General features: G+C 44.5%; 1 protein-coding gene across 6 annotated transcripts in view; it reads right to left on the bottom strand.

The window, feature by feature from the left end:
- Positions 1-26,763, bottom strand: part of PTK2 (protein tyrosine kinase 2) — a 336,960-nt gene that overhangs the window by 99,168 nt on the left and 211,029 nt on the right. For all 6 annotated transcript variants that reach the window (XM_059723705.1, XM_059723704.1, XM_059723702.1 and 3 more), the window contains 5 exons: positions 22,209-22,263; positions 15,903-16,043; positions 15,395-15,472; positions 13,634-13,741; positions 7,480-7,597 (listed from right to left, as the gene is read on the bottom strand). In XM_059723705.1, coding sequence (XP_059579688.1) covers positions 7,480-7,597; positions 13,634-13,741; positions 15,395-15,472; positions 15,903-16,043; positions 22,209-22,263 — 500 coding nt within the window. The remainder of the gene's footprint in view (positions 1-7,479; positions 7,598-13,633; positions 13,742-15,394; positions 15,473-15,902; positions 16,044-22,208; positions 22,264-26,763) is intronic.

The following is a 26,763-nucleotide window of genomic DNA, read 5'->3' as shown; positions in this document are numbered from 1 at the left end:
GACCTCTGACAAATCATAGTTTGCACATGCACGGTAGAAGATGCTGGAATTTAGCAGCTAAATCCTCTGAAGAGTGCATGCTCAAGCCTCTAGAAGCTTTCAGCACTAGCCAAATTATGCTTGCACCATCCTCAGAGCCAGTAAACATGCTTTGTCCCTTCTCAGCAATTTTGTGCAACAGGCTGCACATGCTCCATCCCAAGAGAGCACCAGGCATGTGCCATCCCTTTACAGCTGCTGTGTGATGCACCACGCATGCACCATTCCCACAGAACAACTGAGCATGCTCCGCTCTCTCGTAGCTTTTACATGCGACTGACCGTGCATGCACCCTCCCAAGAGCGCAGCTGAGCATGTTCCATCCAGGCCGGACCCACAGCAGCAAAGCCCAACTTTCCCTGTAATAGCTGGTCCCAGTAGCTCTGGGTTAGGGTGTGCTGGGCACTGGAACTGAGAAAAAAGTACACAGGGAAAAAAATATTCCCATTGGCATCTTTAGTAGCAAAACTAAGAGGTAGGGAGGGCAATCAGGCCCCTGTGGAGAGGTGCAAAAAAAGTTGCAACCACTGTGACAGCTTACTGACACACTAATTTGCACTGATGCAGCTGGTGCTGCCCCTGGCATCACACGATTACCCAAGATGTGGATCTGCCAGGCTACACCTCTAGGTACCTTGGCAGTAAAGGAGAAAGGAGTTTAATGCAGATGCAGGCAGGACAGGAGCCAGAGCCCATGGAGCTGTAACAAAAGCTCTAGGAGCTGGGGGGTTGAGTGTGTGTGGGGGTGGGGAAGAAAAAAAAAGACAGGGACTGGCAACCACTTGAAACTGAAGAAGTGCAGAGAAGAGTGAAAAATGGGTATGAATAGGAGTCTAGGAACAGCTGGGAAAAAGACTGGCACAAGAAGCTGGATGAAGGAGATCACATGGGATGGATGGGAGGTGGGACTGGGAGATGGATGAGAGAGAAGGACTGAACTGGACAGGCAAGAAAATTTGGAAAGGATCTAGAGAGGTTAAGCAGAAGGACTGGTAATAAATAATTGGGCAAACAGATGGGGAGCAAGAGAGGGGAAGGGACCAGGGTGGAGATTCTGGAGAGTCGACATGCAGACTCGCTGGCAAGATGACTTGGGAACGGGGTCAGAAGCTGCAGAATGGAGTCTGGGATAAGGGACCAGCGGGGGGTCTTGAGACGACTGAAACAAAATTGGGTTTTAGGGGAATCAGGCAAAAGGGGAATGTGTAGGACTGTGCCTACTACAGCACAGTCCCATCCAGAATAAGACCCCACATCCCCAAGCCTCAGCAGCTCTCGACTGCAATGTGAAATCCCCTGGCAATATATCCCACTCCCTCTAACACTAGCCCTCCAAGTATAAAGCTCTACTCTACTTACTGCTATCAGTTACTGCTGTGGTTGATCTGGCACTAGATGCTGGTAAACCATATGGGGGGAAGGGAGGATCAATATGATGCCATGGAGAAATTGGTTTTTCATTTTGCTTTTTTTTTTTTTTTTAAATGAAATCACAGATAGAATTGGTATTAAAAGAAAACTATTCAGACTGAAAAGTCACAGGGAAGTTAGAAACTGATAGAATTAGCTTCCTGGGCTCAATGCATGAGCAGCCCTTCAGGATTTTGTCTCTTTGTTCAATGAGTGTCTCATGCCCTTTTCATTGTGCACTTCTCAAACTTGACTCTGGAGACAAAATTATTAAGTTTCCTTCTGGCATTTTTAATGGTGTATGCCACCAGAGCATTTCTGTGCTGCACAGACATGAATGGATTGATTTTTACCATGTCTCCATGATGTAACACTTCAGAAGTTCAAACCACAGCTTCACTTGGCTTTGGCTGCAGCTGTGAGTACTCAGCAGTTCAGCAAACGCAACTCAGAATTTCAATCTGGGCACACACCAAAGGAGGACATCAGCAGAAAAGAGCCCAGTTTCAGCCTTTGCCTAGCATCATGCAGAAACTTTTATAATAAGAGAGACAGGGCTAATAGGAAATGAATGGACTGAGGCAAAAGGACTGGAAGCGGCTCTGCCTGGTTTTGGAATGAAGGTGTTGGGGTCTGCAGGAGAAGGCAGGGTGTAAGGGAGGGAAAGGAGATTGGCAGGACATGAAGGAACTGATTTCATCTTGTAGAAGGATGCAAGGAACTGTTGGTGAGGGACAGGGAAAGACAAAAGACTCTTGGCCATATTTAACATTTTTTAGACACCTGAAACTTAGTATTTAAAGTTTTCAGTGCAGATAAAAACTTCTCTCTCCCCATGTTTTTCCCTCTACTGCCCTTTCTCCCTGAAAAAAAACACTCCCAGGCATAATTCTCACCCCACTCAAAGTCTGAAGGATGGGAGCTTTGCTTTGATAAAAATCTGTCAGAGATGGGCCCCCTCTCCCAACCTTTTTTTTAGAACAATGCTCCCATTTGTGAACTGTAAAGAACGATGGCAATAAAACAAACCCTCATCTGTCGTTAGTAGCAGAGCAATGCACTACATGCATTGAACAGAACTTGTTCCCTTACCCTCTGTGTTGGCAGGGCTGGGAGAGCAGTGGAGAATGCATGCTCAGCCCTGGGGAAAAGGAAGGAGCACACAGTACCACTCTTAAGCAACTCTCTGACTTATGCATGAATTAGCCCTGACTGGCTGTGCAAACACTGCCCACCCCTTCACTGCTGGAGAATTGCCACAAAGAGGGGATGTTGAGAGTTGAAAGTAAAGAGGAAAAGGAGAAATGTGAATGTATATGCTCCCAAACTTGCACATTCTGCAGTATCATTAATAACGCCTCTCCTTTTACCTCTCCAGCACAGCACTGCACTGCTGCTGAACCGGCAAACTTCTGCCAAGGTGAACTGATCCCTTCACGTGCACTACCCAGGCTGGTACACTACCATTTGCAACTTGTAGGTAAAAGGATACTACACCACCATTTGTATAGCTTGGAGGTCTGGAATATATTACAAGTACCTCATTAAAAATACAGGTCATTTGCCTTTAAAGAGATAAAACCTACGATGTTCCACTCCTTCCACAATTCCAATCAGCTATTAAAAGTCAGCCCAGGTATAACAGTGGCACACTAAAATACCTCTTTGATGTATCTGGATATATCACAGCTTAAATTTTACTTGCATTAGAAACGCAATAGTTTTGAAAGCAAACATATACTCTAAGTTGCTTATCAAATGCATTAGCGTGAAACTGCACAGTAAGTTGGATGCTATTTTACTGTTCTGACAGGAGGATTAAAATAATTCAATTAGCGGCTTAAAATTAAACATTTCATATGAAAAGAATCATAAACAAATACAGGGATAACCTTGCAACCTATTTAATTTTGATTTAAACTATTTCAGATTCATTTTGATTTGACTGTTATCCCTGCAAGTATGGATTCAAAGGGAAAGAAAATCTGAGTTTAAAGATCAATTTGGCAGTACAGCATAACCAGACATTAGGGTGGCCATCACAGAGGACATTCTGGTTTTCTGCTGCTCTGTCCTCTGCTGATACGAAACCCAATGCCTAACGGCGTCGGGTTTCATATCAATCGAGGACAGAGGACAACCAGACTGTCCTCTATGATGGCCACCCTACCAGACACACATATTTCACCTGCTCAAGTATTTCTATAGAGGATTTCAAAGAGAGTCTGGCACTTTTCACTGATCAACAAATGGCTAACAATTTGCTCAAATTGATTTAATAATTAAAAAACCATCTGACTACAATTATTTAAGACTACTTATAAAATACGCTACAATTTAGCTGCAGTTTTCAAGTCACTTTATTTATATTCTTATTTCATAATGATAGTAATACAAATACTATGACTAATAGGTAAGCCTCATTTTACAATTGTTTTAGCAAACTATCTGCGAAAGGATACAACAACTGAATGGAAGAACACAAATTAACATTCAGGCTTTAAACCTTACTGACTGTGCTCTCACAAATTTACATCAGCTGGATAATTTGCAGAAAGTGAGACTGATAATACCCCAAAGACCAGGCTTCCTTTAGTAACCCAGAGTGATAATTTGGAAGGAGCCTTGCCATAATGAGCTACTAGGAAAAAGAGTTCAAAAGAGAGAGAGCGAGGGAAAGAAAAAAATCTATTCATTTGGAGCAAGAGCTGCAAAAATTTACTTCTGGTATAACATATAATCAAAGCTTGTTTCAGGAGGGGGCCTTTGGATTTCTGGATCTGAGCTGAGGAATGCTTTCCCTAAAGAAAGCTTTAATTAATATTTGATTAACTGAATAGTGCCATGAGATTAAAAGGAAAAAAAAGGTGAAAGAAGAAAACTGTTGCTCTTAGATGACCAGCAAATGACTTAAGACAGTTTGCATCAATGAAGTCTTGCTTTTCTGAAGCAAGTTGTCAAACATATATTTCATTTGAGAGATTCTTTGTGTGTGTGTACCAAGGAGAAACGTTCCTACCTTAAGTGAAGCACTGTACGAAGAATATTCCTTTACCCGAATCACTGAACATTTATTTAGCTAAAGGGTACCCAGAAGTATAACACAGATCAATACATTTTATAATCATTGCACATCTTTCAAAAGTAAATCTTTGTAGCCAAGTATGCCGTTAAAAACAACAGCCGTTTCAGGAAGAAAAATGGTCTGTAAAATCTCTCTTCTTGTGTTGTAGGTACAACTAAGGAATGGCGTGGTGTGAGCTGCCCTTGCATGACCAAATTCCAACTAAGACTGGCTTTAAACATTTTGATGCTTAAACTCAGTGAGGATAAGATTAAAAGGAGCATTTTTGCTGGAACATAACCTAAATGAGATTATTCCGGGCTAGTAAGTCATTTGGTTTGGATTCAAGCTTAAAACAATGGGACTATCATAGAAGAAGACAGACATACAAGAAACAGTCAAGGTGCTGGAGGCTGCTTAGTGGGCACTAAGACCAGTGCCTCAGGTTAATTATTAAAAGCTGCTGTACTGCTACACATGCTGCCTTTGCTGGGAAGGCAGAACTAAGGCTTTGCCCACTTGGGGGTCACTAAAGTGCCCAGGAACCCTGTCTTTTGCAAGAGTCTATTAATTTATGAGATGACTTGCAAGAGTGCTCTTAGCTCCCATTTCCTGGCCTAATTCTAGTTTGGTTAATTATGTTCTACCAATTATGTGCCAGTTACTGTACACACTTCTAGGATCTAATCCTATAAAGTTTACAGTCTAGAAAACAAGCTATAACAGATGGATGACAAACAGTTGGGTCAGGTTGGAAGAGAGAAGCTGGGCGGGAGATGGGGTTAAAAGAAATAACTGGATGCATACAATTTTAAACCAATCTGGGGCAATAAATCGCACCACCTTCCCTGGCCAGTTGTTAAAGGTTGCAAAATTACTGTAGGTACTTTAGAGGAGATGAGTTTTGAGGTGGGACTTAGAGGATAAAACAGCTATTTTATAGATTCCGACTGTGATATTTTTCCTTTGCTTTGGTGATCGCACTGGAGAAAGCACAGGCAGTCTGGGGCAGAGTCAAAGCCAGACCTGAGAACCTGTAGATCAGAGGGATGGGGCAGAGCTCAATGGTGTCTGACACTAAAGGCAATGACAAGGAACTTGTTTTTAATACAGTCTTGACAAGCTGAAAAAGCTGAAGTCTTTGGTGGAAATGGCAGGACTTGGAAACAGCATGGATGTGGATGTCTAGAGAGATAGTCGGAGCAAAGGGCGATTCCCAGACCAGGGGCCTGAGCGACACTGCATGGTTATGGTGTTTGTGGGGATGGAACCAGGGGAGAGGAAAAGGCTTGAGTACAGAAAGGATCAAGAGCTTAGTTTTGGCCATGTTGAGTTTAACTTGCTGAATGATAACCTGGACTGGTTACTGCGTGATCTGGAAAGGAAACTTTTGGAACTCGGTGTGGGAAACGGTAAGAGATCTGAAATTGTGATGTTCAGGGAAGGAAGGAACTGTGAATACTGCTTGACAAGAGGATTAAGGAGAAAAGTAAATCTGTCAGGGAATGCTCAAGTGAGCCACTGCTATCAGTACTAGAAGAGATGTGACCCTCCAGGTATGGGTGGAAGCTGGACCCCTTTCTGTGGTGGGGAGGAGCAGGAGGGAATTCTCAAGCAAGCAGCTGCTTGTCTTGAGGTGAAGGCTGCTTGCAAACATTTAACTTGGAGCAGACACATTCAGGTTTAAGAATAATGTTATCCACCTGCACAATGTATAAGTGATGTTGAACTGCCCTAACAGGAACCAAATAGTCACATCCCTCAAGACAGAATGACCAAATGTCCTTTCTTCAGGGGACAAAAGGGGAGAGTTTGTGCATGTGTCAGAGCAGGGCATCAGCAGGATGCCACTACATGGACTGCTGAAGGACCCAGACTGTGTCTGTGTCAACCCCACGGCTTCATCTGAACAACAGTAGAGAGCAAAGGGGATGCAAAAGGTAGAGAAATGTAAGTGAAAGGAGACTCAGTCTGCAGCTTCTAGAGCCATTTCTTATAATGAAACCCATGGAAAAGATTTGCACTGATTTCATTTTCACCCAGACAGAATCCATTTGACCAAAAGCTGAAGTAGCAGACTAGATCCCTGAAGTGCCAGAGAAGTGGGTTCAAATGGCAGGCTGAGTAATGATGACACCAGCAAGCACAATCATTTTCAGCATCTTTCTGTGTCAGTGGAGGATGCCGCTTACCAAAACTGGAAATCCTGCCAGGTAAATGTATTCAAGATACAAACAGCTAGAGTACAAGCCTCCCTAATATAGTCCTTAAGAGACTTTGCCTATTTTTTTTTTTTTTTTTTATAACAAATTCACTCTTAAAAACATTTTTCAATTTCCAGCCAGCTAAAATGACTAAAGCTCACCAAGACACATGCTGAGATAGTGGTATATACTCCAAACAGATGTTGCTGTTTTCAGTTCCCTGTTTTCTTGCAAGATGACTGACTTTCATTTTCTAGCAAAACATTAACAAATACTTGTTTTGCTTCAATAATATTTTGTGAGCCACAGATCAAGACTAGCAAATGAAAATAAGAAGTTTGGGATGTGTGGGAGGAAGGGCGTAATTATTTTTATATGCACCACGAATCAGAATCCCACCCAAATCCATTCAAACTGGCCTAACGCTATTTTAATTCAGGACTCAGAATTTGAAGCAACAGTTCCTTATTAGAAGCATCATTAATCACCGTTTTGTTGCTACCATTTGTAGAGTTACCTTTAAATCAGTGTAAAGCTTTGACTACAGGTAACCCTACCTACACTACCCATCATTAATCTTGTAATAGATCTATTACCAGTTTTTCTAACAACTAAACTCTCCCATATTTCCTGCTACAAAGACAGCAGCCCCCTTCAAGTCAGACTGTTGCATCTTATGCCTTCAAGTTTGTTTTGAAATAACACATCAAGAAATTTGACTATCACAACACAAGCGCTCTTCAGAATGAAATGCCACCTTACCTTTTTGGGGCCTGATAATAAATGACTGCGTGGCTCCGTTCACCAGTCGGCAATATCCATCTATCAAGTCAGCCATGTTCTCTGCAATGGTTAAGGATGGTGCTGTCACTGTTAGAGGCTAGAAGAAAAAAAACAAGACACCAACACAGAGGCATTATTGTGGTAACAAACACTGAGCAGAACAGCTGAATCACTGCATCACAGCTTCGTATGTGCTTGAAAACAGTAAACAGAAAGACGTGGGGATGAGCACATTAAATGAATCAGGTTAGTTAGTGATTATATGTACACTCTGGTAGCACCCACAATACAGGAGGTGCCATCCACATGCATCAGGGGAGATGAAAGCATTACTATAATAAATATTTTTGCAGAGATTTGGTGGTGTTAGTCTGACAGTTTTCCTTGTTGCAAACTTAAAGAACAAGGAAAGGAGGTACAGCAGATAACAGGATTTTACTAGGGCTGTCAAACAGTTGAAAAAATTAATTGTAATTGAGATTACTGCCTGTCCCCCTATGTGGCAGGGCACTGTTCGTGCCTGTCACTTTAAGGGCGTGAAGACAGCAGCCAGCAGGTGTCTGAAGAAGGCAGCCATTTTGGATCTAGGGCTGCCCATATAAACAGGGCATTTTGCTGCTGGAAGACCAGGCTACAATACTGCCTGGCTGCAGGGCTGCTGGTATCACCTAGAGGTAAGGGAAGAGCTGTAGGGGATGGCTAGGAGGCTCCTGGTCCTGGGCATGACCTAAAACTGCACCCTGCCGGGAGTGGGTGGCCTGGTGGGGCTCTCAGTGGTGCGGAAGCCCCCAGGAAATGCCAGGCCAGTTACCACCCTGGTGAAAGGTGGGTTGGGGCGCCTTAACCCCAGCTCCCACCACCAGGTGGGTTACCCCCTTATACGGTCTGGAAGGTCGATAAGAGAGAGAGAGAGAGAGTGGGGCCGTAGACTCACGTCTGTCTTGACATCCCCCGACTGGTCCATGCTGGGGCCAGGGGCCCACCACGAGGAACGCCCAAGAGCTGAGGGCCTGGTGTTCCGACTGGCCCGGAGGTGGGCCAGGGTCAGTAGAGCCAAAGGTCCCAAGGGGACCACACCTGTAAGCGGGAAGCAGCTCGGGGAGCTATGCAGCCTGGGATGACGGTGGCATAGGCCGCCTGAATGGAGGGATCCAGGTGGGGTTCAAATAGCAGGATTCTGAGGCCCAGAGTGGGGCCGGTGCTATTGACAACAGCTGGATGCCATCTGTGAGGCTTGGCCTGTGGTGTAGGGGAGGAACAGAGCCACAGACAGCGCCCCCTGGCATCGGGGCAAGAAATGGGCAGCCTCCTGCTTAATTAACATAAATTATTTAATTAACAACAAGGCGTGGTGGGCAAGAAGGCAGCTGGTTAGCCCAGAAACAGGTGGACGGGCCACAAGAAAATCGGCCCCGAGAAGGCCCCCTGTTACACCCTACTTACCCCCATTATGCCTGCTCCTCAACAGCCTTGGGTTTCTGCTCCCCCCCAGTCGCAAGCCCCTGCCCCCTATCTCCCCCCCGAAGCTTCTCCCCACAGCTGCCCCCTCCCCCACCTGTTTAACCTTGCTCCAGTATCAGCAGCTCCACACCTGCTCTAGCCTGGGGTACAGAGCATGTCCCTGCAGCAGTGGTGTGGAGCCAGAGGTAGGGAATGCACAGGGCAGGAAAGACATTGTGTTGGGGGGAAACATGGGGGGAAGTGGGGCAGGGGCAAAGGAACAGGGGATATGGAGGGGAGGGGGCTAAGGGGTGAGATGAGGGAGGAAGGATGGAGGCCTGAGGCTGTGGGGAGAGAGTGGCAAGGGGTATAGAGGTGGTGGGGGAGCAGGCAGCAGCTGTGGCTCAGGACGTGACTCAGGGCTGGAGCCAGAGCAGTTCTTGCTCCCGTCTCCTACTCAATTCTAAGAAGAGGGGCTTTTTCGTCCCTGTTAAATGGGGGAGGGGACCTCATCTTGGAATTGAGTAAATATGCTTTAGCACGAGGGCAACGGGACTGGATATTTATCCATCTTTAACGTATGTGGGGTCCCCCAGGGCTCTGTCCTTGGACCCATACTGTTCAACATCTTCATTAATGATGTGGACACTGGAGTCAGAAGTGGACTGGCCAAGTTCGCCGACGACACCAAACTTTGGGGCAAAGCATCCACACCAGAAGACAGGCGGGTGATCCAGGCTGACCCGGACAGGCTCAGCAAGTGGGCGGACGAGAACCTGATGGTGTTCAACGCCGATAAATGCAAGGTTCTCCACCTTGGGAAGAAAAACCCGCAGCATCCTTATAGGCTCGGCAGTGCTATGTTGGCTAGCACTAAGGGAGAAAGAGACTTGGGGGTCATCATTGACCACAAGATGAACATGAGCCTGCAATGTGATGCTGCGGCTAGTAAAGCGACCAAAACGCTGGCTTGCATCCATAGATGCTTCTCAAGCAAATCCCGGGATGTCATTCTCCCCTTGTACTTGGCCTTGGTGAGGCCGCAGCTGGAGTACTGCGTCCAGTTTTGGGCTCCACAATTCAAAAAGGATGTGGAGAAGCTTGAGAGAGTCCAGAGAAGAGCCACGTGCATGATCAGAGGTCAGGGAAGCAGACCCTATGATGACAGGCTGAGAGCCCTGGGGCTCTTTAGCCTGGAAAAGCGCAGGCTCAGGGGTGATCTGGTGGCCACCTACAAGTTTATCAGGGGTGACCACCAGTATCTGGGGGAACCTTTGTTCACCAGAGCGCCCCAAGGGATGACGACTAGGTCGAATGGTCATAAACTACTACAACACCATTTCAGGCTGGACATAAGGAAGAATTTCTTTACTGTCCGAGCCCCCAAGGTCTGGAACAGCCTGCTGCCGGAGGTGGTTCAAGCGCCTACATTGAACACCTTCAAGATGAAACTGGATGCTTATCTTGCTGGGATCCTATGACCCCAGCTGACTTCCTGCCCTTTGGGCAGGGGGCTGGACTCGATGATCTTCCGAGGTCCCTTCCAGCCCTAATGTCTATGAAATCTATGAAACGTAACATTAACACAATTTACACTTTTAAAGAAATTAAAATTTACAGAAGACAAATTAAAATACAGAAAGAACACAGTAAGCTACAAATACAACAATAACACCTGCCCTGCTGTAATCACTAGAATATCCTGCCCACTCTCTCTCAAGCCATTCTCTGTCCCAAAGACCCAAGAAAAAAGAGCTCTGCAGCATGCCTGGAAAGCACGATTGCTGCTGCTGTCATGTGTTTGTCTGATGAGAGCTCCCAGAGACTCACTGGACTGGAGCCCCACTGTGCCAGGCACTACTCAAGCACACATGTGTAGCCCTTGTCCCAGAGCTGGCAACCTAAACAGACAAGACAGGAGATGAAAAGGAAAGAGAAGGAAAGGGATCTGCCCAAAGTCACGGGGTGTTAGTGGCAGAGCTAGGAATAGAAACTGCTGGACCATGGTGACCTTGGGCACTCTGAGATAATGACAACTTCCCTTGTTCATTATCCTGAGAACACTATTCCCTATCATTAAATTCCATTAGTCTCCTTTATCCCCATCACAACAAATTCTAGCTTCTCTCTTTTCCAGAGCACTACTTAACTCCTTCCCCTCGGCCGTTTATCTGATTTAGCATCTTCACATTGTCCATCTGCCTATTCCCTTATTTGCTGTGATTCTGCCAGCATCTATGCCCCGTTTGCATGTTTCTCTCACAGCTTTGTGCCTTTCCCATGCTGTCCCTGCACACATAATGCACTCCTAGAAGACGTTCACAAACCCATCTCTCTCCTGCCTTAGAAAGCACACAAGAAGAGAGTCATCCCAAAGGCATTTGTCCTCCTTATAAATTTTTCATACAGAAGTCCTAAAAAAACTTGGTCCTATGTCCACTGCTTTTCCTTCTCCAAATCTACTCTCCTGGTACTACAGTCAAGGTCAAAGTTGGGGTGATTTAGCTATTGCTAATGGCTCAGGCAGATGTAGCAGACCTATCTCTGTGAAGGGTAGATCATGCCTAACTGCGTCATGTCCTTTTATGACCAGGTAACTAACCTGCTGGACAAGGGACCTGAGGTAGACGTCATTTACTTAGACTTCACTAAGACCTTTGACTCCGTCTTTCATGAAATTCTCTCAGTTAAACTGAAGGGTACTGGCCTGGACCAGCCTACGGTGAGGTGGGTAGATAAACGGCTAAGAGGCTGGTCCCAGAGAGTTGTGATCGATGGGATGGCCTCATCGTGGACGGCTGCCTTCAGTGGTGTCCCACAGGGATCCATGCTTGGACCCATGCTTTTTAACATATTTATTAATGACTTGGATGAAGGGGTGGAATACTCTATGAGCAAGTTTGCAGATGATACCAAGCTGTGAGGAAATGTGGGCACACCAGAGAATAGGGCAAGAATCCAGGATGACCTTGACAGACTGGTTCTATGGGCTGATCTTCCGAGCATTAGATGAGGCTTAACAGGAAAAAGTGCCGGGTCCTTCATCTGGGTAGGAAGAACCTTCACCATAGCTAGAGGGTAGGCAGTAGCCCACTGGCTGGCACAGCATCCGAACAGGACCTGGGGGTCACAATCGACCAGAAGATGAACATGAGCCAACAGTGTGATGAGGTTGCCAGCAGGGAAAACAGAAGTCTGGCATGCATCAGTGATATGTTGCCAATAGATTCAAGGAGGTGTTTCTCCCTCTCTACTCAGTGTTGGTGAGGCCATGGCTAGAGTACTGTGCCCAGTTTTGTGCACTACACGTCAAGAAGGATGTGGATAAGCTCAAGAGGGTGCAGCGAAGGGCCACCTCCGTGACTGGGGCCTGGAGGATAGGCCCTATGAGGAGAGACTCTGGGAACTAGGCTTGTTTAGTCTAAGAGGAGGCTGAGAGGTGACTTGATAGCCACCTACAAGTATGTCGGGGGGAGCACCAAGATCTGGGGAGCAACTCTTCAGGAAGGTACCTCAAGGGAGGATGAGGACCAATGGACACAAACTAACAGAGGGAAGATTTAGACTGGACATAAGGAAGAACTTCTCCTTAAGGGCAACTAGAACCTGGAACACACTTCTGGCAGAGGTGGTGCAGTCTCCATCCTTGGAGGTATTCAAGAAGAGGCTGGATAAGCACCTTGTTGAGCTAATTTGAGCTCATTAACCTCCTGCCTATGGCAGGGGACAGGAACTGATGATCTTGCAGGTCCCTTCCGGTCCGCTGATTCTAGGATTCTATCAGCTGCTGTGTACTCCCAAGCAGCACCTCTCCTTTCCCCTTTAAAATGGCTAAATTCACCCTCGTCCTTATCCAGAGACTTCTGTATTCACTTAATTAATACATAATTACAATTCAAAATAACACACGTGCAATATATTCTATGCAGTATTATAAATACTTACCATGGCATTTTTATTCGGAACGATCAACTGCTAGGAGTTCTGTTTGTTTGTTTTTTAATTTTTATTACCAGATAGCATAAACCATTCCTGTTTGTACTTTAGTTAATGATAAAATAATGCAAAATCCTATTTGTTTTAATTTAATTGTTCATAATTTTAATCTATGTTACCAATAAAAAATTCAGAGAATCAGAGTAATAGGGATGTAAGTAAGAAGTGATGTCAAAGATGTAGTTACTTATATAGCTGGAGTAAACAAAGTTAACTGGTGTATTATAACAACAATTTACAGAAGTCTTATTGCACAATAATTTCTTCAGTCTCAGTTGCATGCACCAATATCAGTATCTGTGGAGCCATATGTTTAAAACAGTTACAATGCAATTTTATATTAGTACATGGGCACAAATTCAATACTATACTGTCACAGCATCTTTTAAAGAACATACTTTGTACTTTGAAACGAGTTACATAGACTATACAAACATCTATAACAAAGTTCAAAAATATTCTCAAGTGATATTTTCTATGCACTCTAATGTTCACAACTTTCTTTTAGCAGATATTAATTTATTTAGGTTCCTCTGAAAAAAGAATCCCTACAAGATCAAGTCCTTGTTGTTGTTTAAATTCATAAGTTTAATTAACTTTGTTGTGCCAACTTTACAATAGCCAGCTCAAAAAACAGCTCTAGCTTTTTTTAAACATGATCAGTATTTTAAAAGTATCATAGGTGCCAGTATCTTACCTCAGGTGCCCCGGATATTTTAAGTTGTAACATCCCTTTTCTATCCTTGTCTTCACTGTTTGAATACTGAATGGTTTGCACTTGATTGAAATCTGCCAGGTGAGTAGGCTGCAAAAAAGTCCACAAAAATTGAGATGTTCATAAATGTTGCATCCTGCCTGTAACTCTCCCTCACTCCTGATGCTACACATAGGAAAACCATTTGATCCCTAAATCACACTGGACAAATCTGAATTCATATCTACCTGAGATTTAGCTTTTCTCTTTCACAACCCTGGGCTTTTTCTCCTCCTGTTTCTCTGGACTTTTTACCCCATTGGGGTTGTGCTATTTGTGAAGAGGCACAGACTGAATTCAGGCAGTAAACATTGTGCCATATTTATCTGAAGAGGTCACTGCTGAGCAATGGTAGGCTCATGCCAGGTAAGCCATGGGACATGAACTCAGACCCCCTGCATTTTCAAGAGATATGCACCACAACAATAGGTCACAGGGTTGTTTCCACTTTCCAGCAACTCAAAGGGTAAAAAACCTTCTAGTGCTATGTTCTCACTTGAATACGTCACTTCCAAATCTTTCCTTTATCGCTGAATTAAGTTCAATGCAGGTTGATATAACTAACAGAGCACAACAGTCAAGGGGACAGATGTATTGCATGTTATTCCTGTGTCATATTCTTGGGGGCAGAAGGGTCAAATAAGTTAAATGGATCCATTGACTATAAACAGAAAGTAAATGAGGTAAGTACAAAAAGAACAAAACAAGGTGTATTTCAGGGGTCGGCGACCCCCAGCACATGTGCCCAAAGCATTTTTGCTTGGCATGCCACATCTGGCCTGAGCTGTGGGCATGCCACTCACTACAGAGCCCAGGATATTCCCAGCAGGCAGTGGGGAGGCTGTAAGCCCTACTGTGGGCAGCCTGGGCTCTGTGGCAGGCAGCAGCTGCTGAGAGCCCGGGCTGGATGTGGCAGGCAGCTGCAAGCCTGGAAGTGACTGCACCAGGGTCCGGAGTCCCAACCCAGCTCGTTGCTGCATGTGCCTCGGGGACCACCGTGTGGAAGGAGCCAGGGCTGCATGCCTGCAAAGCCTGGCATCCCTGTGGGGGATAAGTGGGGCATAGCAGAGGGGGGCACTACTGGCAGTGGCTGCATTTGTGCCTCAGGGCAGATGGCAGGGAAGGGACTGCGCTGCCACAACAAGGATTGGGCCCCCCGTGGCTCCCTGCCGTCTACCCCTACTATGCTGATGTCTTCCAAGTCCAGGTTGCCAGGTTTTTGGTGCTCGGCCCCAAAACATTGCTGATCCCTGGTGTACTTGCTGAACTCCTGTTCAGATTTGTCAGCAATGGCTGCACTGTATGTGCTTAAAACTGACTCAAGGACATATTTATCCAACTAAATATTCTGCTGAAAAAATTAATTAGAATCATCTAAGTATACCACATTTCTAGTTAAAAAATGCCAAACCAATATGTTAGGTTTCTTAAGTGTGAGCTTCAACGGCTGACCAAAGCCAACAGCCCCACAGTTAAGTTTGACACTAGCTCTTTATTTCCTACCATTGTGCTTGCCTCTGGCCCACAGCATGAGTTAATGCCCGAGTAACAGCTTTTACTTTGAATTTCCTGCCTTTTCTTAGTTCAGCTCAAAGATTAGACTTTTCATTCATCTTTGTCTAAAGCTTCATTCACAATAGCAGACTATGGAGTGAGGCACAGTTTAAGACGGTCGCTGAGACAGGAAAACAGAAACAGACTTACATTAGCGCCCTTGTCCGTAAGGTAACTGATTCCATCTTCTGGGCCAATTGCCAGCTCTACTGAAATAATCCAGCTTGACTTTTTGTGACGAAGGGGGAGGGGATGGTGAAGTTTAAAGGGGAAGAGAAGAAATTATTTTGGACAGAAGTTCTCCAGTGCATGTATTTCAAACTTTAGTGAACAATCTTAACAAACACTTAAACACTTTAAACAAGACTAAATGATTAAGAAATTGCTATTTTTCCTTTCCATGGCTTTCAGAAGCTAAGCAGTAATATGTATGAAATAAAAGTGTTAAATGCCACACCAAACTCTGATACTATGGAAATAGCCATTTCAAAAGGTCTGAATGTAATCAATATCCTCTTGGGGTTAATGAAACTTAAAAAGAGCACCCTTTTAATCAAAGTGTGAACTACCCACAGGCAATTAACTGCAGAGCTGAGTAATACCAATTAGACCTACTGTTTCATCATGTGTTCCACTGACTGCAAGCCCCTATACTTACACCCAAAGCACATTTGAAGCATTCCTTGTCAAATCTATACACAGGAGAGAGTATCTCAAAGAATTTCAGAATACTTTCTTCTCGATTGAGGTTGGCAAACTGTCGAAATGTTTGCTGGATCTGTTTACGTAGTGTTTTGGCCTGTGTAATAAAATATTTAAAGATCACTTAATATCTGTGCATCTAAAGTGGTGCCAGTGATTATGAATACTAAATGAATCCATCACTTCAGTATCTGTAGCAGTTACCCAAATTACTAATGAAACACAAAAAAGGGTTCAACCTAATATTAATAATGCTGAACTTTGTTTCTCAAATTTAGTTAAATAGCAAAACCCTTCTTTATTTACTCATAGGCACTGTACATGTAAAACAAAGCTAAGAACAATTTAACTAAATTAAATATAGTACAAGATGGTATGATTAAGATTTCCTGCATAAGCTAATTCTTCTAGGTTCCTGGTCTACCTCTGCTTTCTAAACCTCTTACAAATATAAAAAGATTGCTATCAGGAACCTAAGCTTTGCATATATTATGAAACACTTCACTAAGTCTTCTCTCATAAGAATAAATCTAGCTGCAAACATACATTTACATATACTTATGTGCATACATATGCTAGGCATCAGACTGGCCATTTGTTCATGTAATCTGCATACGCCTCTGGATTTGTACGTAGATTAGGTATACATGGCTAATTTTGAAAATACTGTTCAGAATCTTTAGCTACTTTCATCTGGCAAGTAGATATCCATCCTTCAACAGGATGGTCTGTCGACAGATCCTGTTCTAGTTGGACACAAAAGTGAAGTTTTTTTTTTCTTTACAGTAATATTAATAAGTGGGTGGGTGAGTTGTAATAATACTCATGTTTCGTTATGACTGAGAACTTCTTCTGTGTATATATCTTTTAATTTCTAAAGCATATACCATTATTTACATACAATACAATCATGTTAACTTTTTCCATTGCAACAAAACCCTCCTGTATCCTGAATTCAAGATGAAAACCAAGGCCTCTTGATTTTTTTCCAATCAGTCCAATAAAGGAGCCGAATACATTTATTCCTATTAACCACACAAGGGTGTATAACTTCTTTTTGTCTTATAAATTCTGATCCAACACATGAATTATCCCACTGAAATCAAAACAAATGTGATAAAAGCTAGCACATCTTCCTCTAGTCATATATCCTTAAGAGTCTGGATTCTTAAAGACTCAGATGATATCAAAGTTTTTAGAAATAAATTAACTTAAATTATTTTATTAAATATTGCTATCCTAGAAACAAGCTGCAAAGTCTTCCCTCTAGTCCAGAAAGGTGAGAACATTTGGAGCAGTCAAAGGAACCACGCTTTCCATTCTGGAACTATAAGGCTGTGTTCTGGAAAGCACATGTTTTAGTACAGGTCTCTCAAGCAGCTGTAACTTTATAGTTCTCTGAATAAATACTTTTATAAAGTTGGCTGAACATCCGGCTATATACAAAAAGGAAATGCCTTGATTTTATGCTACTCTATGCCACAACAAAAAGCACAAACTCAAAAAGCAACATATTCAACATGCTCAAACAATTCCTTATCTTCAAACAATCCCTCCCTTCACTTTCAAGCCAACCTCTGGCAATATGGGGAAGTCATACAAGCTGATCTAATCCCAAAGCTTCCTTTTATGCAAACTAATTTTATGTACCTCTTACACATCATTTACATCACTCAGGAACAGCCAGAGCTTTGTCAATGAAAGCAGAAATGATGCAACTTATTGCTAAAACTAAATCTTTCACAAAAAAAAAAAAAAATTAGAACCATGAGAAAGTCTGACAATGACTAACTATTCTTATATTGTGGTTGTATGTCTGGAGGATGCATAAGAAATATTGATGTAACCGTCAAAAACAAATTTAGTTAGACATCAGGTACGCCTGAAGGATTCTGTGTTCACATCTACTTACAGGTTCTATCACCAGCACTCTTTAGTTTAACCAAATGTGGCTTAAACTATAATTTTCCAATTTGCAAAGGAAGCTTGAAGGGGAATTGTGAAATGGCCTTTGGATGATGCTTTATACAACATCCAAAACTGAATACTCATTTTCTGTAAATGTAATTATATTCTCTGAGGGCACCTGTAACTCAAGACTAAATCAGTGTATTTATTTTGTGAGGCCATATACAAAATACTTCTTTAATTGCTATGCTATAATGGCACCTAACAGCAGTGACACAGCTACAGCTCTTTCAGCATTTTTATTATGAGGTGGTTTTGAGCTGTTACGATTTTAATGGGGGGAAACCTGGCATACATAGTCCCTTGAATTTCAGAAAGAGGATCTCAAAAATGAATTCAGTTTATCTGAGAACAGACTGGTTCATTTGGGGTTTTGGTGGGTTTTTTTGGATTTAATCCAAAGTGAGAAGCCAGCTTGCTGAGAACTATCTTCTCATAGGTAAATAGAAAAGAGTAGCTATTAACCAAAAATAGCATCCCATACACATGCAGCACTAAATAACATCCCATACACATATAACACTGCTGTTCACCCATTGCACCCTGTAGTGTATTTCAAGTTTCAAAGATTGATATATCTAAATTACTGTATACAGGAACACAAGCCTGAAAGGGACCTCCTGGGTCATCAAGTTCCTTAGTCCCCCACACTGCAGCGAACTAGATCATTTTAGCAGGGCACTGGGGGCACGAGCAGCCTGAGAGGTCGCTTTCAGGTGGCAAAGGGGGCTAATGAAGGCTCGCCTGACCCAGGTGGGAGCTATATAAGCCCAGAGCCTGAACCCATCAGGCAGTCTCTCCCCAGCAGCCATGAAGCAAGGAGCTCCTAGCAGCAGAGCTCCTAAAGGGATTTGGATTTTACGTAAACAACTCCGCAGGCCTGGGAACAGAGAGACAAGTCACCTGGGCAGAGAAATATTGGGTTTTATATGCAAGTGGCCTTTGTTTTATGATAAACCCAGAGAGGGTTTGAGGTGAAGCATCTCAGCCCTCTGGCAGACTTTTTTATTTAAGTGGCGCTGGTGGTTTAGCCTTGAGCCCTGCTGTGGCAGCTTAAGGCCTACGTAGAGAACTGGTAACCCAGGAGCCCACGGACTGAAAGCAGGGCCCAGTAACGGGTCCTGGAACCTGGGGAAAGGCTGAGACCCACATTAGGGTCCACATGCACACAAAGCTATGGGGAGATGTAGACACGCCGGAGGGCAGGGAGCAGCTGCAAGCAGATCTGGACAGGTTGGACAAGTGGGCAGAAAACAACAGGATGCAGTTCAACAAGGAGAAATGCAAAGTGCTGCACCTAGGGAGGAAAACTGTCCAGCACACCTACTGCCTAGGGAATGACCTGCTGGGTGGCACGGAAGCAGAAAGGGATCTTGGAGTCCTAGTGGACTCCATGATGAACATGAGTCGGCAGTGTGACAAAGCCATCAGAAAAGCCAATGGCACTTTATCGTGCATCAGCAGATGCATGACGAATAGGTCCAAGGAGGTGATACTTCCCCTCTATCGGGCGCTGGTCAGACCGCAGTTGGAGTACTGCGTGCAATTCTGGGCGCCGCAATTCAAGAGGGATGCGGATAACCTGGAGAGGGTCCAGAGAAGGGCCACTCATATGGTTAAGGGCCTGCAGACCAAGCCCTACGAGGAGAGACTAGAGAAACTGGACCTTTTCAGCCTCTGCAAGAGAAGGTTGAGAGGCGACCTTGTGGCCGCCTATAAATTCATCACAGGGGCACAGAAGGGTATTGGTGAGTATTTACTCACCAAGGCGCCCCCGGGGGTTACAAGAAACAATGGCCACAAGCTAGCAGAGAGCAGATTTAGACTGGACATTAGGAAGAACTTCTTCACAGTTCGAGTGGCCAAGGTCTGGAACGGGCTCCCAAGGGAGGTGGTGCTCTCCCCTACCCTGGAGGTCTTCAAGAGGAGGTTAGATGAGTATCTAGCTGGGGTCATCTAGACCCAGCACTCTTTCCTGCTTATGCAGGGGGTCGGACTCGATGATCTATTGAGGTCCCTTCTGACCCTAGCATCTATGAATCTATGAATCTATGCTCAGAGGGGGCTAAGCTGGACTAGACGGTCCCTGAGCCCAGAGAAGGGCTGAGAGCTGGATCAGGGTGTCCAGGAGCCCAGAAGAGGGGCTGCGTGCGGGACTGGGGTTCCAAGAGTTCAGAAAGAGACTGTGTAAGGGACTAGGTGGTCCAAAGGCCCAAGGGGACCTCAGTGTTTAAATAGACAATATTAGTGAGAGAGAACACCTACGAGACTTGGGGCACGGTGTAAGGGAGGAACTGAGCCACACAATTTGCCCTTAAGGCTATCTGGTAGAGGTACAGACAAGCCGAGAGGGCCTACTAACCTAGGGGGCAAGATCATGACTAAGAAGACCCAGAAGGAGCCCCGTGGGGACTGACACAGGCTGAGGCTCACTCAGAGCCCATGGGCAGTCTCTCTTACACAACCTGCAATAAGAGCGAGGCGTGGAGCAAGAGAGGGCTACCGTCGAGCCCAAGCCAGGCAAGGGATACATGGCCACCAGGAAGCACCACAGCCACCCCTGTATGCATGTGCCTGCTGCAGTCATATAAAACATATACAGGCAGTCCTCAGACTTACAACGCAATTGGTTCCTGAAAACTGTCTCTTAAATTGACACATTGTAACTCGGGACCAATATTCCCATAGGAACAGTGTTACAAATGGGGGATTGGTTCCTTTACAATGCTCAATCCAGTTGCGTGCAGCTGGTAAGTGGTGAAGAGAAGTGGCGTGGGGGGCAGATCAATGCCCCCTGCAGCGAGGGAGGGACTGGGACCGGAGCAAATGCTGCCCCACCGGGGCCGGGGAGGCGCGGGGGGGAGGGGGAAGCGGCTCCTGCTGCTGCATGCTGCTCTTCTGGTGGCTTGACCAGTGATTTGTGCTGCTGCTCCCGGGCTGCAGTGAATTTTCTGGTGGCTGCCACCGCCCAACAGCCCCCACTCCAATTCTGGGGCACCCCCCTATGCCCTCCCGCTGCTCACCAGCTGGGCAGGGTGGACACGGGACGAAGCCACTGTACTGCCTTAGGACAAGTGGTGCAGAGCAACAGGAGCCGCCATCCCGTGCCCTCTGGACAAGCTGCAGCTTTGAGGGCATGGGGGGGCATGTGCCCTGGGACTGGGCCGGGTGGCAGAGCAGGGACTATGGGGCGGCTGCAGCCACCTGAAAATTTGCCACAGCCTGGGAGCAGTGGTGCAAACCCCAGGTCAAGCCATCAGATGAGCAGTGTGCAATGGTGGGAGTCACCACCCCACCCTGTCCCTGAACCCGCCCAGCCCCAGTGGGGCAGCATCTGCCCCAGCCCCAGTCCCTCCCTCACCACAGGGGGTGTTGATTTGACCCCCCACAGCACTTCTCTTCCACTCCTTACCGGCTGCACGCAGCTGTATCGACCGTCGTAAAGACGAATCCCAGGTCAGAATGTCAAAACGATGAATCAATTTACAAACGTAGTAAATGACATTCATCGCAACTCAAAGTCATTCGTTGAGGATTGTCTGTAATGCCTATGATAAACTGATGAAGCTCCATCTTCCAAGTATTGTAGTTTTTGCCCTAATACTCCTACTGGAAGACTGTCCCAGAAATCACATCTCTGGTGATTAGAAACACTTCTAATTTATTTTCATTTCTAGCCAGTTTCTATCCTTTTGTTCTTGTACGAATATTGTCTTTCTTTTACTAGTTCTTTATTCCTTCCTAGTGTTCCTCTCACAATATAGGTAGTGAAAGCAATCACACTGCCTCTAGGCCTTCAATTTTGCTAAGCTAACCAAGGCAAGCTCTTTTTGAGCTTTTGATGACTTCTCAATCATGTGTTTTCCTCCTTTCCTCCTCCAAAATTCTCCAATCTTTTTTGGAAGGTGCTTTATAACAGAATGTAACTGTGCAAGTAGACTCAGGCACTGCTCATGGGACTGCATGGAGAAAAATAACCCTATTTTAATATTTACTCTGCAATGTCACACGTCACTTTTGTGAAGATCCCAGATGTCATCAGTGCCCCTATCTGTTGTTTATCTACTGGTATCAAACACTGCTGACATGTGAGAAAGGTAGTAATTAGTATGTTTCTGACCAAAAAATAACTATACAACAACCCACTTACTACTATACAAGAGACAGAATTACCAAGCTTTAGGTATCTGAAGCAGACTAATGGAATCCAAAATCATTCACATTTCCTTCAAGTGTTCTGAAAAATATACTGTTCATGGATTTATAATATACGATTTAGTGGAACTATAATTACCTTTACAGAATCCAACAAACTCTTCGGAAAAAATCTCCTTAAGCCAACATCTTTCCTGAAACAAGCAACAACAGACATACTGTTGATAACAAACTTTTGAGATTCCATAGCCATGCACTTTTATTTATATTTTAGAAATTCACACAACATAGTAATGATTTTTCTTAATGAAGCTCACAGTAATTTCAGAGCACAAAATCAGTGTGATTAAACTGCTTGCCTTAGCCACTTTATACCAACTGTTGTACTCTAGTACCTTCTAAGTACAAGAAAGATACCAATATAGGAGGTATCTGGGGTGGAGTGTTTATGGATTTAAACACTGTCCTGTTCTGTCATGGAGAAATGCTATGAATAAACTAACACCACATCTTTTATTATTTCAAGAAACACAAATAATATGCTTACTGCACGCACAGTACATTGAGAAAAGAGTCAGAGGCTAAGTATAGACAGTCTAAAAGCCTGAGGCTGAATTGACTCAATCTTTGCAGGTTAATCTAAATTGCGTAGATTGAACACACAAACCAGTAAACAGACATTGACTTTAGAGTCCACAAATCTAGCCACATGCCTGCAGTGGCTCAGGCCAGAAGCTAGGGGATGTGGCTAGAGCACACCTCCCTGCTTGGCTGGGGTAGACAGCTTGAGCCAAATCTAGCTCACCCCTCCTGCAAGGGGTGGTTTGCAGGGGAGGTGCAAAGCATCCTGGGATGCTGGGGGATTGAGTTAGCTTGAATCTGGAGGAGATCTGGGACAGAAGTTCAATAAACTGATGTAACCTAAATCAGTTAAGTCTAATACCAGGGTGGATTTGACTTAAATCAAATTGATTTCAATCAAGATTTAAATCTCTGGTCAGGAAGCATTGATTTAATCCCTGTTTTCTACAAAAACTGCATTCTTTGTTGTTTGATATAACCTTAATACATATTATTCACAACTCAGAGATAGATATAGGTTTCATTTTTAGAAGGTACACATTATACATTTTAAAGCACTGATTTGTTTTGATATTTTTTTCAGATTAATTTTCCAGCTACATCAGAAAACTGAACTATGATTTGGTCATTTTATTTACCAGAGCTAGTTGAAACAGATGCTTGTGAAGTCATTGGGAGGTGAACCATCTCCAATTCACTAGATTAATCATGGATATTTGGGGGGGTGTTTTTGCCATGCTGTATCAGGACGACATCAAATAAGCACTGCAGTTATATGGGGAGAAGTGGACACGCCGGAGGGCAGGGAACAGCTGCAGGCAGAACTGGATAGGTTGCACAAGTGGGCAGAAAACAACAGGATGCAGTTCAACAAGGAGAAATGCAAAGTGCTGCACCTAGGGAGGAAAAATGTCCAGCACACCTACAGCCTAGGGAATGACCTGCTGGGTGGCACAGAGGTGGAAAGGGATCTTGGAGTCCTAGTGGACTCCAAGATGAACATGAGCCGGCAGTGTGACAAAGCCATCAGAAAAGCCAATGGCACTTTATCGTGCATCAGCAGATGCATGACAAATAGGTCCAGGGAGGTGATACTTCCCCTCTATAGGGTGCTGGTCAGACCGCAGTTGGAGTACTGCGTGCAATTCTGGGCGCCACACTTCAAGAAGGATGCGGATAACCTGGAGAGGGTCCAGAGAAGGGCAACTCATATGGTTAAGGGCCTGCAGACCAAGCCCTACGAGGAGAGACTAGAGAAACTGGACCTTTTCAGCCTCCACAAGAGAAGGTTGAGAGGCGACCTTGTGGCTGCCTTTAAGTTCATCACGGGGGCACAGAAGGGAATTGGTGAGGATTTATTCACCAAGGCGCCCCCGGGGGTTACAAGAAACAATGGCCACAAGCTAGCAGAGAGCAGATTCAGATTGGACATTAGGAAGAACTTCTTCACAGTTCGAGTGGCCAAGGTCTGGAACGGGCTCCCAAGGGAGGTGGTGCTCTCCCCTACCCTGGGGGTCTTCAAGAGGAGGTTAGACGAGTATCTAGCTGGGGTCATCTAGACCCAGCACTCTTTCCTGCTTATGCAGGGGGTCGGACTTGATGATCTATTGAGGTCCCTTCCGACCCTAACATCTATGAATCTATGAATCTATGTTATTAGCTTAGGGCTTCCTTTACTTTCTTCTACATTTCTTCTCATCTTTGATTTCTTTTCTCTTCTATGGCCTGGCAAGCCTGCTGCCATGATAGGTTTTTCCCTTCTACTATAACATTCCCTCACTTGATCTCAAATTAATGGAGCAGGTATACTCAGAAACTTACCCCTCCGGACTTCTGGAATATTCTGCTCAAAATGTTTCTCTTTTGTTTCTACTGCCCCTCCCTTCTTGCATTTATCTCCAGACTCCTCCTCCTTGCCCAGATCTACTCCACCCCCCAAATCCTCTATTCATATAACTTCTTGAAACTTTGCACTTTTAGGGAGAGGTAAGGGCTTGACTCTGTGTACACAAAGTTGCAGAGAGACAACAAGGCTGATGGGCAGGTAATCAAGTCTGTTATCTCATCTCCATATACTGCTGTTAACAAGGATGTTATCTCTGGAGACAAATCCAGTTTGAGAACTGAAACCAAGCATCACAGAAATGTTTAATGAGATCGTATAGACTGAGCACTGAGTTCCATTAGGTGGAGTGGTTTTCTTTACTAATCTATAGAAGAGCCTCTGAGAGCCCCATAAGATTGGGTCCCTAATATAGTCCATGGCCTGTTGTGACCTATTTATAAAACTTTTCCAAAAAGGTTACATGAATATATCATCTCAAATAGGGATTATAACTTCTAATTATATACTATTCCATGATGATATTTGTTAGCTTTAATACATCTTAAATTAAAGCTATCTTTATAAGGGTTTATTTTTTTAAAGCACCTTAAAAATATTTAAAAAATACAATCAAATAAAAAAATTTGATTAAAATTTTTAAAAAATCCAATTAAAAAATTTTTAAAAATAATTTATTTTTATCCACCCTGTCTGATACTATACCCATCTAGGTTTATCTTAAACTGGTTTCAGCCATTTTAAAAACAGTTTATGTGCACTGAACTCCCATTGTGTTACAGATTTGAACTGGTTTCCAATAACTTATACCAGCTTATGTGTAATTTCTGTCCCTAGCCAGAGAAGTGGGGCTAGAAGAGACCACAGGTCATCTAGTTCAGGGGTAGGCAACCTCTAGCATGAGTGCCACAGGGAGCCTCTGTGGCACACAGTAGTTTGGGGAGAAGATGAACAGCATAGTAGCAGATAGAGCAGATGATTAAGCAGAAAGTACAGGGTAGGAAGAAGAAAGCAGAACAGCAGACAAGGAAGGAGAAGGGGATTTAAGTAGGACTTGGGGAGAGTGAGGGGGATAATTTGTGGCATGCTTGCCAAAAAGGTTGCCCTCTACTGTTCTAATCCAACCCTCTGCTCAAGGCAGGTATTTCTTGTGCCACGATAGTGGGCCTTGTTCCACCAGGAACCACAAGCCCTCTGCAATGGCTAGATAGAGATCACTAAGGTCACAACAACTAATTTCTTGGGACAACAAATGACAAAACAGGAACAGGAGTGAATGTTATAGGTTAATGTTTAGAGTGCCAAGGAAGGAAGCCAAGCAGAGAACTCTGGTAAGCAACAACTGTCCCTCAAAGGCATCTAAAGAGCCAATAGACATTGCCAGTGAAACTCTACTCAGAGACATGCACGGACGAGGGAAAGGAAGACAGCCTCATCATCACCCAGGTCCCTCTGGTCAGCATCACCTTCTTGGCTTGGTAAGCATGGCCAGTATAGCCATGGCCAGGAGGAAAATAACTAGAAGGTGCCAGAATTTCATGGAAGCTTTGATGGGCTGTGTTTGAATTATAAGGTGGCATCATCCCTGTATAAACCATCCTAGACAAGTCTAACCTGCAGCAAGAAGGACCTGGCCATGGGGAGGGGGAGATGGCCACTTTTCTCCTGACACCCAGCAGCCAGAAACAGCCACTACCACCTGGGCTGTCTAGAAGTGGAGTCCAACTACAGAGCTACCCCAGCCGCACTGCATGCCCAGGGATGGTGGGATGCCCATGGGCTGGATGGCGCCTGTGCCAGGCGGGACCAGGGTACCCACTGCAAGCTGGACAAAATCTCTCTGCATGCCAGATCCAGCCTGTGGGCCATATTTTGCCCACCCTTGGGTCAAGTAGTGGGGAGCTACACTGGGCAACTCTGAGCTACTCCCCTGCTGCTGCTGCTCTGGGCTGTGATTCCCAGACTGTGGTCTGCAAGGCCATGAGTATATGGACTGTGGAATGCATGAGGCACTTGCACATTAATAGTGTTGTCAATCAAAAATTTTATGCTACAGGTGTATGGTGGTCCATGAAAAATTCTGATGGCTGATAGTGGTCCACTGTTTCAAATGGCGTGGCAGCCACTGACCAGTAAAGTTGTCCCCAAACTAGCAAACTCCCTTTCAGTCATCTAAATGTATTTCTAATTACAATTCTATCGCTAGCCATATAATAAAAATCCTTACAGCAACTACTACTGTAACTTCTTACGCTTAAAGGATTTGATT

The sequence above is a fragment of the Alligator mississippiensis genome, chromosome 3 (genome assembly GCF_030867095.1).
Source record: "Alligator mississippiensis isolate rAllMis1 chromosome 3, rAllMis1, whole genome shotgun sequence".
NCBI lineage: Eukaryota > Metazoa > Chordata > Crocodylia > Alligatoridae > Alligator > Alligator mississippiensis.
The sequence above is the reverse complement of the archived record's forward strand: the minus strand, read 5'-3'. Positions and strand labels throughout refer to the sequence as shown.